At 40.5% G+C, this 16,907-nt stretch overlaps 1 protein-coding gene across 2 annotated transcripts in view; it reads left to right on the forward strand.

Moving 5' to 3' along the window:
* FREM1 (FRAS1 related extracellular matrix 1) overlaps positions 1-16,907 on the forward strand; it is a 64,229-nt gene that overhangs the window by 45,107 nt on the left and 2,215 nt on the right. The window contains exons 27-36 of one of the 2 annotated variants that reach the window (XR_004237526.1): positions 359-503; positions 2,689-2,818; positions 4,224-4,296; positions 5,173-5,322; positions 6,533-6,771; positions 7,496-7,543; positions 7,815-7,973; positions 8,158-8,277; positions 8,958-9,073; positions 16,278-16,368. Coding sequence is in view for 1 of the 2 variants with exons in the window: in XM_032096245.1 (XP_031952136.1) it covers positions 359-503; positions 2,689-2,818; positions 4,224-4,296; positions 5,173-5,322; positions 6,533-6,771; positions 7,496-7,543; positions 7,815-7,973; positions 8,158-8,277; positions 8,958-9,073; positions 16,283-16,368 (1,266 nt within the window). In the remaining variant the exon portion in view is untranslated. The remainder of the gene's footprint in view (positions 1-358; positions 504-2,688; positions 2,819-4,223; positions 4,297-5,172; positions 5,323-6,532; positions 6,772-7,495; positions 7,544-7,814; positions 7,974-8,157; positions 8,278-8,957; positions 9,074-16,277; positions 16,369-16,907) is intronic. The other variant, XM_032096245.1, reaches the window with a different exon arrangement.

The raw sequence follows: 16,907 nt of genomic DNA on the forward strand, positions 1-16,907 counted from the left end.
TAGCAAACTTTGGGCAAAGTTTGACTGTAGTAACAAAACTTTTACAATGAAACCAGAGTCTTATGTTTGTTATGAATCCTCAGAGTTTGAGATAATTTTTAATAGCAGCTGTTGAGAAACTTTTTTATTTGTATCAAGAAAAAAAAATTAATATTGAACTTGGCCTTTTGATAAACAGGTTGCACATGAAGAAATTGGCGGGGGCTTATAATGAGCGGATGTTGCTGTTTAGCTATAAACCCACATTTCTCTAAGTTCAGGTTCTCAGCAAAAAGGAAAGCTGAAAAGAGTCTATATGAGCTACACGGTTCTTACTAACAGGCTTTTGGTTCACCTGCATATTACTCATCTTTCCTAGGTGGATTCATTCAGGAAGGATTTAGCCAAAAGGATCTAAACAGCAAAATCATACTTTATGTCATCAACCAATCACGAGAAGCAAATTCTGACAGTTTGGAGTTTCAAGTGACAGATGCCAGTGGAAACTCTGCGGTGCCCCAAAGGTAGCTCCCCTCCTCGGTGATATGCGCTGTGCTGCACTGTGCTCGCCACCCTTGGGGCAAATGAACTGGTGCTGGGCTTGGAGCCATGCAGACACGGACATAGCTACAACTCAGCCTGCTATTGCTTTTGCTAGAGTAGAGGTTTCTTCCCCTCAAGAAGGTGAATTACAAGGGGTTAGCTCCAGGTTAGACTGGATCACAGTTCTCAAAGGCCTTCAGGGCCTTACTGAGACACAATGGATTTAGCAGCAGTTGGGCATTTGGAGATCTGAGATGCTGGGTGTGGAGGGATGGGACTACTGTTTCATGAACATGGTCCTGCAGCTGCAGGTCACTCTTGCCCTTAGCTGATGGCAATGCATTTTTCGCACGCTTGAGATTACAATGGAGGGGACGCTCTCAAATGACAAAGCTGTGAGAGCCATACTTCTGCAAAAGAGTACTGAAAGAAGGTGGAGAGCACACAGCATCTTCTTTGTCATCCTCTGCATGTATTAGGCATACTATCCAAATTTCCTTGTGACATACGATAAGCCTCATGTAGAAAACTTAGAATATCATCTGAACCGTGCTTTGATGATGAAAGCCAGAAGTGCAAGTAGCTCTTCAGCAGAGGCAGTGTTTCTCTTTATTTCTGAAAATAGGGCAAAAATGTTCAACCAACTTATTTAATCAGAAGTAATTGAGAAAAAAAATAACCAGTATGCTTTTCCTGGGCTAAACTGGCTACTCACAAACCAGGACTCATCATGAAGAAAGAGGAGCAGAGAGCCGGCCCCAGGGGCAGAGCACTTCCCCACACACTGGAGAGAGGACAGGGATTGAGCTGAGCTGAGCTGAGATGGAGGCACTGTTTAGGCAGTTATGTGCTGTGCCAAAAGATGTCTCCATACACAAACACATCTGAGCATGGGCAGTCTGAGCACTGCCCAGCTGCTCTGTGCTGGCTCACAGATGAGCTGATACTAAAACCAGCATTATATGATGCCACTTCTCAAGGGAAAGTGTGATGTCTTGTAAATGAATAGCAATGCATAGCACAGTTTAGGAAAAGAGCAAAGAAATAGCACTTTTTTGCAGAAAATAGGTGTACTGTGAAGTTATCCGCTAGCAGACCAAAGGAGAATTTTAATGAAAAAATAATATTTTAATATTGGATTTAAAACTTGTGAGATATTTTTTTCAGTTTAAACTATTTACCACCAAATGATCACTGGTTCAAAATACATGATTTATTGTTGATGTCCCAGCTTTTATTTGAATGCGGCTGGACTACATTTGGCACATCCATCTTCTCTAGCAAAAATAAAGCAATTCAGCTCCTAAATGGATTTCCCACAAAATTAGCATCAGAGGATAAAGGAGGACAGGAGGAAGCTTTCACTGGTGGTAGAGCTAGTCAACTGTGAAAGGCCCAGAAGTTTGTTTTAGTAAAGTTCAAATTGTAAATAGCTCAGCTTATTTTCATTCTTTGCACTCTCTTTCATTCCTCTCTGACTCTCACTAATTTTTATCACAGCTTTTAAAAAGTCAGGATCTTTATTGACTACCTTGTGCAGCACACAGTCTTCCAAGGTTCAGACACTCCCTCCCCACTGCCCACAAACAGCTCTAAAATTCAGTGTATAAGGCACCTGGAATCAGACAGGGGAAAGGTTGAAGAGCAAAGTATGCAGAATACTAAAGCAAGGGGAGGAGAGAAGGCCCTTGCACACAAGCAAGAGAAGTCCTAGAGCATACTCTGTACCCTATAGGAGGAGAGTTAGAGGATAGATGAAGACACATGAGCAGGAAGAAGGATATTGCTGAGAAAAGACTGAGGAGTGAGAGCATAATAAGACTCCAAGGTTAAAGGGAACCAGGACAAACAGTGATAACTTGTCTCGGCCTATCGTTGTTATGGACAAACTGCTGCTCTCAAGGTTACTGTAGAACCCCTCTGGCTGTGAAACAAGGTTCAGCTGTGGTTTAGAGTAGATCAGGGCTGGTCTGGAAGATTTACGTGCCTCTTCCTAATCAGTTGAATCATACAAGTGTGTTGATTTGGAGACAAAGACTCAGTATGTGTATTGGCTAAATCAGTAGTTGGGAGAGAAGGCTCCTCACACAGCCTCTGAGCAGCAAGAGCTGGGGGTGGCTGGTAAGGTGGCTCTGCTTTACACTCACATTCCTTCCTCTCCCACAGGCTGGAGCTACGGTGGTCTCGGATTGAAATGCTACAGACTGAATATGAGGTGTGTGAAAACATGGGACTGGTGTCCCTGAAAATCACCAGGGCAGGACACTCGGTGGAGCCTGCCTTTATAACCGTGAAGGTAAAGCCAAAAGCCAACATCCTAACTTAATAAGAAGTGCAGCCTGTTGTTTTACTCCCCAGATGTAAAGATAATTCAGTAATCATCAAAGAGGCCATCTGATTCAATCCATACTTGCTGGGACATTGCCCTTGCTACTACAGATGGCTGAAGCATTTCTGACAAAATTTCCTGAGTTTTAAGTAGAAATGCTGATTAACCAAACCTGGATTGTTTTGGAGCAGTGTTTCAGTTTTGATGAAAAAACAGAGCTGGCAGTTTCCTCTGTCACTGTGCTCAGAAGCTTGGTTTCCAGGATTTGCTACTTTAAAATCCAGGCTTTGGGCAATGTGGTGGTGCCTTGGGAGTTTTGTTTTGCCTTCTCAGGCTGGAGGACCCTCGGAGCTATAGGGACTTCAACTACACAGCCAAGGCAGCCTTCTCCATTTCTCCCCTTACTGCCCACAGTCTATAGGGGGTTTTCCTAGACTGTGGAATACCCCGTATATCTTCAATGACTCCCTCTGTCTTATGTCAAAAAGACTAGACTGAAAGCTGCAGGGTATAACTTTGTAAAACAGGTTTTGTGCAACTTGCCTTCACAAATTTTATCTTTCCTCATAAAATAGAAATTCCAGTATTTTAAAAGCTCCCCTTGCCAGAGAAGTACAATTTTTTTCCCTCACAGTTTCTCAGGACTATAATTAGGAACATAATTTTGGTTTTTCTTCTACAGAAGTTAGTGGGAATTTTGCCAATGATTCCATCCATTTGCTAATGATTCCATCGGGGCCATCCTGCCCAATCCTTCACAGAACTTGGTGATTCTACTCTAGTACTAACTTGCATAAACAGACCATTGATTCCACCATCAAGAGCACAATGTGGAAACTGGTATCCTCTGGTGTCTCCTATGAAAATTCAGGGAATTGCTGGAATCCTTGTATTCACATATGTTCATACCTAGCCTAATGAGTCTTTGGGGATGACAGACGGCTCTGTGCACAAACACTTCTTCCAAGATATCACAAAGGGCCAAATAGGAAAACGTGGCCAGGTTGTTGCTGCTCTTCTGACATGAGAGGATGTGCTTGTCCAGGAGCCAGGTGTGCAGGGTCCCCAGGCATGGAGAACAGCAGTGTTAACTGGTGGTGTCAAATAGCAATCTGAGAGGGAATGTGAAAAACTATAAGACAAGCAAATTTTTTTTGATCATGCATTTTTTTAAAGCCATGAACAAGGACAGAATGACAGTTGCACATAACAAGGTTTATTCTCCAGGTCTTTATCTTTTTTTCCAGCCTGAGTATATGTATGGGTTGGTGTGTCTATTTGAGATGTGTACAGTACCTTCAGCATGCAGCAGAAAGCAGTGGTTTGGTGAAATGGGTCACAACATGGTATTTACTGTTTGATTTCTTCTCAGGTCAATGAAATATCTGCTAGGCTGGGGAAGGACTTCACAGTGACTCCCTCCAAGCTTGTTCAGTTTGATCCAGGTATGAAACAGTACACTGAACAACTCGAAAATTTATTCACTGATTTTGAAAGAGTAAACTTGCTTTGGAGAGTGCAATCCATTACATATCTGTAGCTAGAGAATCTGAATAGTATTTCAGACTTGGGCTCATTTTCTGGAACTACTGTGGGCTTCCTTAGTGAGTTGGTATCCTTATTAATTAGCATGATATTGCCTACTGTCTTCTGCATTTGTTAAAATACCAAAAGTGCTGAAATGATGTCTCCTCCCAGTAACTAGTCTGGATAGGACTCACCCTGAGCTGAGCTGTAAGATGCTTTAAAGACTTCAGTCATTATAGGTAAAGCCCAGGACACAGGTCAAATTTACACAAAACTGAGTACAACTTAGGTTATTTGAGGTGTCCAGGACCCTTTTTCATTCACATACAAGCCTGAAGTTACCCAGTAAAGACAAGGAACCAAGAAAAAACAACTGTAAGATTTGCCTAAAAAGTTGCACTTCAATCTAACACAGTTTTTGATCTATTTTAAGTTATTTTAAATAACAGTTCCGTCTCTATAGTTAAGCTTTTCAGATAAAAACCCTATGATACATTTTCTCTTGAAAATCACAGCAGAAGTCCTAAATATATGTATTGCAGTGCAATTTTGCACATCCACAGCAGCTTTTTGTTACAGTGTATGCACTTCAACTGCATCATCATTGCCCAGGAACAAATTCAAACTTAATGCTGTTTGGAAGAACAGCAGGAGTCCAGTCAGTCAGTAGGAGCACAATAGCATACACAATTTACTCCATTCTAGCTGCAGACATGTTAATTAATCTATTTCTTGGACACCCTGATTGATTGAAATAGCACTTAAAGAGTAATTAAAATGTTTATTTCTGTTAGGAGTGTCAACCAAGATGTGGAATATAGCAATTACCTATGATGGATTAGAGGAAGACGATGAAGTCTTTGAAGTAGTTCTGAACTCCCCTGTGAATGCTGTTCTTGGCACACGGACAAAAGCTGTAGTGAAAATTTTGGACTCAAAAGGAGGTATTCTCTTTTGATCTTCATGATTAAGAAGATGGGACAATCTTGGCTGAGTAGCTACCTATTTTCAACCACAAGTTCTTCCTAACACTCACCGTTAGATCAAACCGCTTAATTTCTTTTTAGAGAAAACAGGCTTGACAGTTGCAGACCTTTTATTCTCTCACACAGTCATATGCATCCTCTTAGGAAACACAGCATGGAGGAAGCAATGAGTACAAAATGAGAAAAGCGCCAGGAAAGAAACCACTATTCATAACAACATGAGTTCAGTTCTCATTTATTAAAGTGGGAAAAATTTATTTTAGATCCATTAGAATTTTTCCATTTATTATTTAGCAGTTGTTACACACCCTCTAAAAGAGATTTACTTTCCTCTCAAAAAAGAAACTTAACAAATTAATCCATCTCTTAGCAATATATTTTCCAATGCTTAAAAACCACAGCCCACAGCTTCACAGCAAACAGCAATGATCATTACGCAGTTTAGGCTTTTAAGACTGCATTATTATTGTGCTTTTCAGTGATTGAATGTGGCGTGCCTAAAATTGGACCAAAAAGGAGGAAACTGTAGAAACAGAAAGATAGGAAAACTGTAGAAAAACAGAAATAACTAGCAAAGCAGCTGCATCCTCTGACAGCTGAAGAGTGTTTTTCCTTCTGGTGTTTAGTGAAACAATATTTTAAATATCCATGTTGCAATGAATTAGGCTTCGTGTTACAGAAAGTCCCTTTAAAAATTCAGATTTGTTTTCTCCTGAACATTCCTAGGGTAAATCAGTACTTAATTGACACAATGAGTTCACTGAAACAACAGTGTCCTGGATTTCCGAGAAGAAACTTCTTTGGGCATGATGGAAATATCACCAATGGTAGTTAAAGATACCTGTATATCCATGACCAAAAACCCCAGCACTTCAAACCCCAATATAAGCATGAAAACAGGTACTTTCAGCAGATGCTTTGTTGAAATTCTGACCTGTGGGTGGACAGATGCATCACATATAAAATCATACTTACATAGGTAGTAGTTGCAGCTATAGTCATAGATAACCCCAGAAACAAGGGTGACTGAACAAACAGCAAATCAACTACTTCAAGTGAAAGAATCATCCAACTTTTAAGGACAAGCTGTTTATGTCCCCATGTCAATGTGACCACTTATCTGCTCATGCAGTTAGAACTGACCATCTGCCATTTTTTATGGTTTCAGGCCAATGCAGCCATTCCCGTCCTTCTGGCCAAAGCAAGCATGACTTCTGGGGAAGACACACGCTGTTTCCAGTTTCCTCGGGCTCCTCATCACCTTCCAGGCCTGGCAGTGTTTCCTTGGAAGGGATCCCACTGCCTCCTTCCAAAGGGATGACAGAGCATGGAGGGGACCTGTGGCAGGAGCACAGCTTGGCAAATCAGTCAAGGACCAGGCTGAGAGTAACTGGAAATGGCAGAATAGTAAGACACTTCTGTAGTTCAGTGATGGACTGATTTGTGAATTAATTGTGATGTGGTATCTTCATTTAATTGTCATATTTTTGTAGCAATCATATCTGACCACACAATAACTATAAACTACATGAGTTTGCTCTGAGTGAGACCTGAAGGCTATTTAAAAATCTGTAGGGAAAATACCAAAAACAAACCAACCTGATTTTGAGGATCCATGCATGCAAGAGAAGAATAAAAAAAAGATTTGGGGGAGGAAACAGGCATCAAGCAACTTCAGCAATTATGAAGCTTCTAATCTTGTAAAAATTATGGGTAAGTTAGAAGAAAGAAGTTGGTGGAGCCAGGCAAATGTATAGAAGCTGTGCATCTGGTGCTGAAGTTCTAAAGCTGAAAATACTGTTAGCTTAAACAGGGAATATTTATTTAAACCTTGCCCACTGATTTTCCTGTTTAAGCTATATTGGTTTAGCTAAGTATTTAGTAACTTTCTGCTATTGTGACCTTAAAAGTTGCTGGAATCTGTTTTTATAAACACTGAACATTACACTTGTAATCTGTGCTTTTTAATGGCTCCTTTCAGAGGTGGTATGTTTATATTCTAAAGAGAAAGAAGTAAACCCAAGACATGCTCTGCATGATTTATAACCTAGGAGCAAATGTTACATAAAGTCTTTTTGTTTCTATAATTCATGAATATACCCATCTCATTCTGCTGTTCTACCTTTTTCAGGTTCATCCTTCGTCTGTATTTAGAAATGAAACAGATGTTGTTTTCAAAGTAAGAGCACTATGGGTATTGGTCAGACATTTCCATGATTTCTTTCTGATTCTGTTCTTTCCAGGCTTTATCAATTTTAATAATTTGTTACGACCAATACTTTATTTTTCTGTGTGTCTTTCTTTTTCTTTGATGTAATTTCCCTTGGTTTACAATGATTTGTATTATAATTAATTTCTGTTATTTGTTTAGTTTATTTAATAGTTGCTTGTATGTACTAACCCTCTCTTTTCCTCTCCTGTTCTTGTGTGTGTGATACTGTAAAATGAAGTATCATGGGATTGTATCACTCAAAATAGAGGATGACATCTCCTCAGCTGAAACCAACAAGAAGGCACAACTACAGATAAATGTCATCTCCTCTAGGAAGGCAGAAATCCCACAGGCTGATAAGGCAGAACTTGCATCTGAACCAAGATTGAGACATAAGGTATGAAACCTTTTTTTCCATGGGCATTTTCACCATCTGTTTTCAGTCGTGCTATTTTCCAAAATGATTTAACACCTAGAAGAGTTTTCATGGCATAACATTTTATTATAAGACCTAATTAATCTGTTTAACTTCACTTGTTTTGTGTAATTATTTTCCCTCAAATGTCATTTTCTCTTTCCAGGACTTTTTTCAAAAGGCCTGTACACCAGATTTAAAGGGCCTCTTGCATTATGAAGAAAGCACTCAAAAGTTGTTTCAGTGTGATGGGATAACGTGGAAATTCTGGAATTCCCAAAGCAAGGTAAAAATGTAGCCATGTGTATGTATCTAAGTCGGAGCATAGACTCTACCATTGATCGGTGATACCCCAAAGCAGAGGACCTTCCTGCAACTGCTATTTACAGGGAACAGGGAATAAGTGTTATCCAGATTCAGGTTTGCTTTCAGGAGAGACAAAAATTTCCCAGAAATATGAGGAGGACTTGACTGCTGGGGTTGCCTTTCCTCTCTGTCATCCAGAGGTGCTCCTGGACAAACCACACGAGCAATAGTGTCTTGGTGCTTGTGACGATGTGGGCGTAACAGAGTCAGGGAATGAAGTCTGCAAGAGAATGGGTGGAAGTCAGTAAAATAAGCTTACTTAGGTATTCTATAAACATACATTCCGTCCACCACTTAACATGGCATGCTGAATTTTGTCGCACTGCATTCCCTGCACGGACTGCAGGAGACAGAAAATGGTATCCAAACTCATATAAAATCTTTAGAGGATTTTTGGAACTGAATTCTATTGTCACCATTAAAGCTACTAATTATAAACTGCAGGCTCCTCTGTCAAGCATTATTTATTTAAATTTTTTAATCAATGCTGTAGCTTTAGTTATACACCAAAGTTCATGCTCAGTTTAACTTTGGGCACTAGTGCACAGACTATCTGTGCACAGACAGAAGCCTGCTTTACCTTTTCCTCTTTTATTTTAGGAGGTAACCATGAAGAAATGTCCCTCCGGATGGAGTTATCATGAGGGCAGCTGCTACTTCCTGGTAGTGAATCACAAGGTCACCTGGAACACTGCTGCTCGGGCTTGCAGAGAACAGTAAGAGACCATCACGTGTTTGCTGTGCACTGCTGTTGCTCTGAGCTGAATGCTGCTCTTGGGGCCAAATTTGTTTGGATAATCCAGCTTTGGCTGTTCCGCACCACTTTTCAAAAAAATTGAACAAGTCCTGGAATTCAAACTCAGTGGACGATACAAATATTAGTCTCATAATGTTTCAGGTGATGATGCTGTCTTAATCACAGCATGAATTCCCAAAGCTGTCCATCTGCAGTGAGGATGCCTTCCTAATGGGAGAGTTAGTTTGGGAGAAGAGAAATACAGAAAAGACTCAGAATTTCATCCCCTCTTACCCGCCTCTGCCTTGGCTCTAACTCCACTTGATACAGCAATGGTAGAATGTTGCCAGCTCCTGTGTGCCTCACTGTATTCTTCTGAAGATGCAGCTTTGAAGATTCTGTAACAACTTGAAAACTTTAGCATTTAATTTAGCAGTACATTTCTGACTTTTTAAGGATATAATAATGATAATAATAGTTGTCTCAAAGTAGGAGACAAAAAACCTGCCAGTCTTGCTTTTGGACACTTGCTTTGGGATTTTGGTTTTAGGGGTATTAGGTTTGCACTGGAAGAAATGTTAGCCATGGTAACATGAAGCTTGTCTGAGGATAGGCATGCTCTGTACCTTGTCTTAAATTGAGAGCACCAGATTGAAAACCAATCTGAAAAATAGAAGGGGCTTAAACAGACCTCTCCATTACTCCATGAAAGGAAAATTGAAACAGGGAAGAGTCGGAATCGATAGAAACACAGTACGTTCCATAAGTATTGGAAGGACATGCTGGAAATGTCAATCATGGCCCAGCATGCATAACGAACATTGATTCATTCCACACAGTTATGGCAGATTATGTTGTCTTGGTAACATGCAAAAGAAAAGTCTTGATTCTAATATCTCCCAGCTGATGGAAGATATTCTTTACTAAAAGGTAAATGTTACGTGCTCCTGTGAGCTCACCCCAAATTTTACAGTATTACTTGGTTTACTTAAAATTTCATCTCCTGAAATTGTTTGTTACTACCTGCTTTTATTATGCTACATGTTAGCAAACAAAGCTATAAATCGTGAGTATTCTTTTTTCTGGAGGCTTCAACAGTCAATTGGTCCCTTGGGACCATATGTCACTCTACTGGGATGTGTTTCCTATCTTCTAAAAGAGTGTGATTTTTGTGACCCATATTTTTTGTAGGCGGTAGCTTCTTGATGAAGGCTGTAGTGTGCAATGTAGATATTAAACTGAATAAAAGTAAAGAAATGTAAACAACAGCTCTTAAATGACAGTGTTAAAAAAACTACAAAAAATCAAGGCATATCACTGAATCCATAAGGAAATGAATCCTAGGGCTGTGATAATTCAATTAATGTCATACTAGCATAGACTAAGGAAGGTTTATCCCAGTAAACGGAGTACTCCTGGCCTCCATCTGGAACTGATTTACAAAAGTACAACTCCAGGAACACACTTAAATGTGGTACAAGAACATAACTTATTAAATTATATTTTGCGCTTTTCCCCAGCTCCTCCAGTAACCAACACCACCACTAATTGCAGTGTTTCAGCTATTAATACTGATTCCATTGACATTTAAATGTTTCCAACAGGGAAATAAAACTATCATGGAGGTCAGTCCTCAATTTTCAATAGATCAAACAAACTAGATATTAAATGAAAATTTTAGAATTGACTTTCAGCAAACCAGCCAAATTCCCTGAAAAAAAGAATAATTCTTTTATTACTACAAAAATGGTATCATTTTAAGCCCCTATTCATTTGTCTTGCTAGAATTTTTCTATTATACAGAACAGGGAAAAGAGCAGAAGCATTGTTAAAGTTGATTCACTAAGAGTGTCCAAGTAACCAACCTCCTACCCTTTCTGAGACAACCTTGCTATCCTGAGATGACAGATTAGGTAACAGGCTGTACAAAAACTATACAGAAATGGGCAGACTGGAGAGTGTCTGGAGAAGGGCTACAAAGATGATCAAAGAACCATAAAGCCTGCCACGTGAAGAAAGAAGGCATGAGGGAGCCCTTATCACCATGTTTCAGTATTTAAAGGGTGGCGACAAGGAGTCACATAGAAAAGATGAACAGCTATGGGTACAAGTTACTCCGAGGAAGATTCCAATTAGACACAAGGGAAGTTTTTTTCACAATGAGATCAGCCGTTAGAAGACTATCCCCAGGGATGTGGTGGATTCCCCAATTTCAGACACTTTTAAGGTTTAGTTGGACAGAGCGCTGGCCTATCTTGTCTGGAGTGTCCTTTTGCCAAGAAAGGCAGGACCAGATAATCCTTGAAGTTCCTTCCAACCTGATAGTCTGTGATTCAATTCCATCAAAACAATCCTATCAATTTATTGTGGAAGCAGTTGTTGTCTGGACATAACTACATATACATGGACTAATGCAGACCTATTTGAGTTTCCATTGACATACACTGCATCCATCTGTTGCGGGTGGTATACAACCCTCTCCTTTAGTTTCTATATGCAGGGGTAGAAGCAGACACAAATATGTCCTTGTCTTGATGCAAGTTTCTATGTGTCAGTGTTACACCGGGGATGGGGGAGGGCAGGGAAATCTCAGTTAATTGCTGTGAAAGTCTTGTACTGTTTCTAACTCTCCTCCAATTCATTGGAGAGAAAGGTGGTTTAAGAACTAATTTCTCTAGCTTTGTTTGTATGCATGAAGAGGCTCTTGGCAACGTGAAGAGAAGCATCTGGGGGATATTACGGCTGAGTGATCCCACAGCAGCCTGATTTAGAAGCAATTTTGATGATTTATGCCACAGCTCTTGTTTATCCAATAGGAACATGTCCTCCCCAAGGGTCAGTACAGCAGGGCTCACTCACATGTGAGATGGTTTGACTGCTGCCACTGAAGGGATGGAAGAACTGGATAGACAGAATCCACAATTGTGTCTTGTGCCTAATTAGTCATATTATACCTTTATCTTTTTTTAAGTTGAACATTTAATCAAAGCACAAATATGATTAGATTTCAGGTCCTCTACTGCTAGCTGTGTAAAGCAGGACATGTTACTTGTTTTGATGGTAGCTACTATATTAGCTACATGTGGTCTCAGTCCTTGGGAATCTCAGGCAGAACCACATCTAAAGTAACAGATTAGATCCTTCATGATGGCTCAGTGTTCCCTAGTGCAAAGCAGGACAGCAGCCCTCCTCTCTTAATACTGGTTCTCAAAGTGACGGGTTTAACTATTGTGTGTGACTCCAGCACAGGGATCCAGATACCTAGAGTCATTTTAAAGGCCTTGTGTACGCTGTCTGACTTTCAGCTGCCAGTCTGGAAGTGCAGGGCTCCTGAAAGCTCTGCATCATGTCTGCCACTCTCATCTGAATGTTCTGAATACCACAAGGTGTTGTAAGCAACACTAGACACTGATTTCAAGGCATCGGGATAACTCCCTAGGTGACCAAACAAAAGACTGAGATAAGCACAGCCTTTCAGTCACCCCCACACTCCCTTCAACACCAGTATAGGACATGGATTTACTACAGCAGTTCAAATAAAATGTTGTGTCCTGTGGAGACCTTCATACTTAGTCAAGTGTGCTTTTGCTGATGTTAAATTTACCAAAATGATACAAGACTCTTTTAAATGTATCAGATAATTTCATGAAAAATCAGTAAAGTCTTTGTGCAAAGTGTTTTCCATATAATATTTCAAGGTCAATAGCTACCCAAAATGTTTCCCTAATTTGTGCAACTGCTCTAAGATAAAGGATGCTCTTGACTCAATAATAAAAATTCTAAAGAATGCAGGAACAATTTTAAATGGATGGTTTAGCACAGAAAAAAGTGATGTGTGTGGGGGTGTTGTGGCTTCTTTTGGTTGGTGTTTGTTTGTTTGGTTTTGGTTTTGTTTGGTTTTTTTTCCCTAATAAGGCATTATAACCCCTTATCTTGAATAATTTACATTAGGAAGTGTTAGATGCATACAACTCCATAAACAACATTATCTTGTAATTTCCAGTGTCTGACGCTATGCCTTGAGGTTCAGTGAGTAACATTATTGGAAGTGCTATGTTCTTTCAGGATGGTTCTCATTTCCCTACAATACATAAACCCCCTAACTAGGTATAACAATTAGAACAGTTGTTCTCTCTTCAGAAATGTGTTTCTCAAGCTGTACTTAGAAAGCACTCCTATAGAGAAAAGATCAGGTAACATTATAATTACTGCAGTGCTTTCCTTTCACAGTGATGAATTCTCTCCCTGGTACATGGATTGAAGTAAAGGTCTGAAACTGTTATTGCTTAGACCACCCCTATATGTCATAAATGATAGAGCAGTTACTGACACACATTGATGCTTTTTGGTTTCGCATTTTCTAGGACAGTCAGAACAACAGGAGTAAGATATGCTTACCTAAAGTAAATTACTTAGTTCCTGGGTTTTGAGTGTTCTTAAACAGAAGCCAGATAAAATGCTTTATTTTTGTTCTTTCTCACCTAGTAGTGATACCACAGAAACTGCTGCCCAAACCTCTTCCCAGGCCCATTTGGTCAGTACAACCGCAGTCACTGTGAGGGGAAATGGAATCCTGTTTGCTGAAGCAGTTAGCCTGGGAGGACACCCTGAATTAACTATTCCTGCTTTCCTGGACTCTGTCTGTAGAAGAAGATGGAGTACAAAACTTTCCAAGAGCGTCAGTGTAACAGCTTTGTTCCTAGCTCAGCGGAGATTCTGTGCCTGAGATTGGCCCAGAAGGGTGGAAGCCTGTCACCCTTGGGACATCTCACAGTGATGAGAGGCGCAGCTGAAGCTCTGCTGACGCCTTCACTGGGTGCAGTTTTGGGAGCCTCTACCACAGTGGGTGCACAATCCCGATCCCTACCAGACAGTTCTGAGGCCGTTCCACCACACCCTCGGTGAGGAAAGTGTACACAGGTGTCAGTGAGATCCTTTCCATGCTGTTCTCTGGTGGCCTGGGAACTCAGAGAAGCCCTGATGGGCCCTACGTTACTGTGCAGTGCTTGCCCCAGGGCAGCTGTGATTGCACAGGCTAACACCCAGCTGTCCTGCTGGCCTTGGCAGAACCCCCACGCAGCGTGGAGCGGAGGGCAACTCCATCCCCTGCTGCTTTGGTTGGCCTGTAGGGATAGTGGAGGAGGTCTGTGCAGCAAGAGCGTCCACACTCAGCAGCACAATGAATTTATTTCATAGTCTGACCCTGTGGGCGAAGATTAAGGAGTGGTCCAGATTTTGTGCAGTAGGGACTGTGCCAATATTGTGGACTACTACTTTGAACTTCTCCTCATGTAAATTTTTCCTGCTTCCCTATCTTGTGTGGCATCACATGGAATCCATGGGATGACTACTCTTAGAAGACATACAGGGAAATAACGTGAGTGGTGCTCCAGGCATGGATCTCTAACTGGGCAGCAGGCTTTCACTCTAACACCTGTTCATGAGCTCAAGTCTGCCATGCCATTCTTGAGGCCTGGTTGCTGCCCCAGCTCTTAAAGAAGACAGTTATCACTTCATCTGGAGCAGTAGTGATTTTCTGTCTCTGCTATCTGGCAAAAGTAATGAAATTAGCAAAATCCTTACAATACCATTTACTTATTCTGATGTTAGAAAAGTTTTTTTGCTCTCTTAAAACGTTTTTATGAACAGTGTTTTTGCTTTGGCCCTATCAACTGTCACCCAGGATATTCCAGGAGGCTGAAGGGGTTGACGTCACTTTTAGACTGAGTGACAGTCAGAAATATGGGACAACAGGAATGTCAGCACCAGAGGTTCAGCATCAGAGGGATGGCAGCACCAGGTGTGACATGTAAAAAGGTGATATGATATCAATGCAGACACAAAGATGGATAAATAAGAAAGTGAAGCCACTGAGGGCTGACGGCTTCCGGTAAATGTGAAGAACGCCATTTGTCTCTTAATACCTAAAGATTTAGCCTAAATGGCTTAAAAGTTGCCTGCTGGTGCTTGTATGTTTGGTACTGGTTGGAAGACTTGTCAGTGGCAAGGCCACTCAGTGGCTAGGGGTTGCAAATCCTCCTTGGGAACTGGCATACTATAAATACAAACACAGAGCAGAGTTTATGCATTGACTTAACTCAGAAATAGTCTGCTTAACACAAACCACAAATTCTCTCAATCTGAAGTAAATGTGTAGTCACTGCAGACAACCCTCCGAAGAATGTGCTGCTTTTCAGAGCCTTTTCAGACCCTTTTCAGATACCAAATTTCTTGTGATGAGCAGCTGGGGAAGTCCACGGGATACCTGCATTTACCAAGTGCAGATTCACAGGAGGATGGAGAACCAGAACGTCTCAGCTGAAAGCCAAAATGGAAAAGAATGAAAATGCAAAAAGAGAAGAGGGGTTGGATTGCGGGTGAGGAAGGAAATGGGGGGAGAATGATGTAACAGCCCAAATGTTGATTTTAGAGGATGCATGTGTAACTGTGACAGGGGAGATTTAGATTAGATATTACGAGAAGGTTCTTCACTCAGAGGGTGGTCAGGCACTGGAACAGCTTCCCCAGGGAAGTGGTCACAGCACCAGTCTGACAGAGTTCAAGAAGTGTTTGGATAGTGCTCTCAGGCTCACTGTGTGATTTTTTGGGGCTGCCCTGTGCAGGGCCAAGGGTTATATTTTGACGACCCTTGTGGGGTCCCTTCCTACTCAGGACATTCTATGATTTTGTGATTCTATGATGACTTCTCAGAACCACATTATCATTTAAATGTATTATTCATATCTTCAGTCCTGTCAAAACATGATATAAAAAAGATATCTTCTGCTTTCCTACCAAATAGGTGAACTTGTATCTTTCAGTGGCTTGGATTTCAGTGTATGAAGTTTATTATTTTATGGAAAATAAGGTATCAATAATTGTGCCAATGGTTTTAAACCCATTTTGTGAGTATGAGGCATGTATTTCCTACATACATTTCCTTCAGTTGCCCAGCTGATTTAATTTTTCTGTTAGAGAAATCAGACTAGGACTTCCTCTCCAAGTAATCCACAATTTTAAGACTTCATCTTCATGTAATTATTCCTTCATGCCAGTAAGATGCAGTTTTCCTGTGACTTGTTATTTTTATGCTTTACATTAGAATCAACACCCGTTGTTGATAAATTGATGTGAACTGTCTGTCACCCTGTGGAATGCTAATTACTCTGTCCTCTCTCGTTGAGCCTAGATACCTGGGGAGTCTAACAAGTGTGGCTAATGAACAACACATGCAGTGGCTGTGGGACTTCAGTGGGAGGATGCCCTTTTGGATAGGCAAGTATACTGGCTGCAAGTCCCCTCTGAAGACTGCAGTTCCTGTGCACCATCAAAAGCAGAAACTGCTGCAGCAATTTGAGCCCAGGTTTCAAATACTGTATTGTCCTCAAATTTCTGCTGCTTTTATTACTTCAGAGCAAGGCGTAACCAAAAGCTGTAATTTACCTGGCTACTTTTATAATTCTTTATCAAAAAGATGAGTTTATCATGATGCCTATTGATGGACTTTTTTTGTCTTGAAACCTTTCCTATTTTAACACAAGCTGATGAAAATAGTTCCGGTGCAGCTCCTACAATTTTGTTTATATCATCTTTCTTTTGACTATTACTTTATCACAATTTAGGTTTTTATTTTATTCTGTTTTAACTTAATCATTTATGTTACTCCTAATTTAATGGCGTCATCTTGTGTTAGAAATCTTATGAATTAATTAAATGATAAGCTAAAGAACACTTCATCACATCATTTCAGATTTAGCTATTTCTTATTAGGCAATTTACATTTAATGAGAAAAGGAAAGAATTTGGATGGATCT

Source organism: Corvus moneduloides, chromosome Z (genome assembly GCF_009650955.1).
Source record: "Corvus moneduloides isolate bCorMon1 chromosome Z, bCorMon1.pri, whole genome shotgun sequence".
Classification (NCBI taxonomy): Eukaryota; Metazoa; Chordata; class Aves; order Passeriformes; family Corvidae; genus Corvus; species Corvus moneduloides.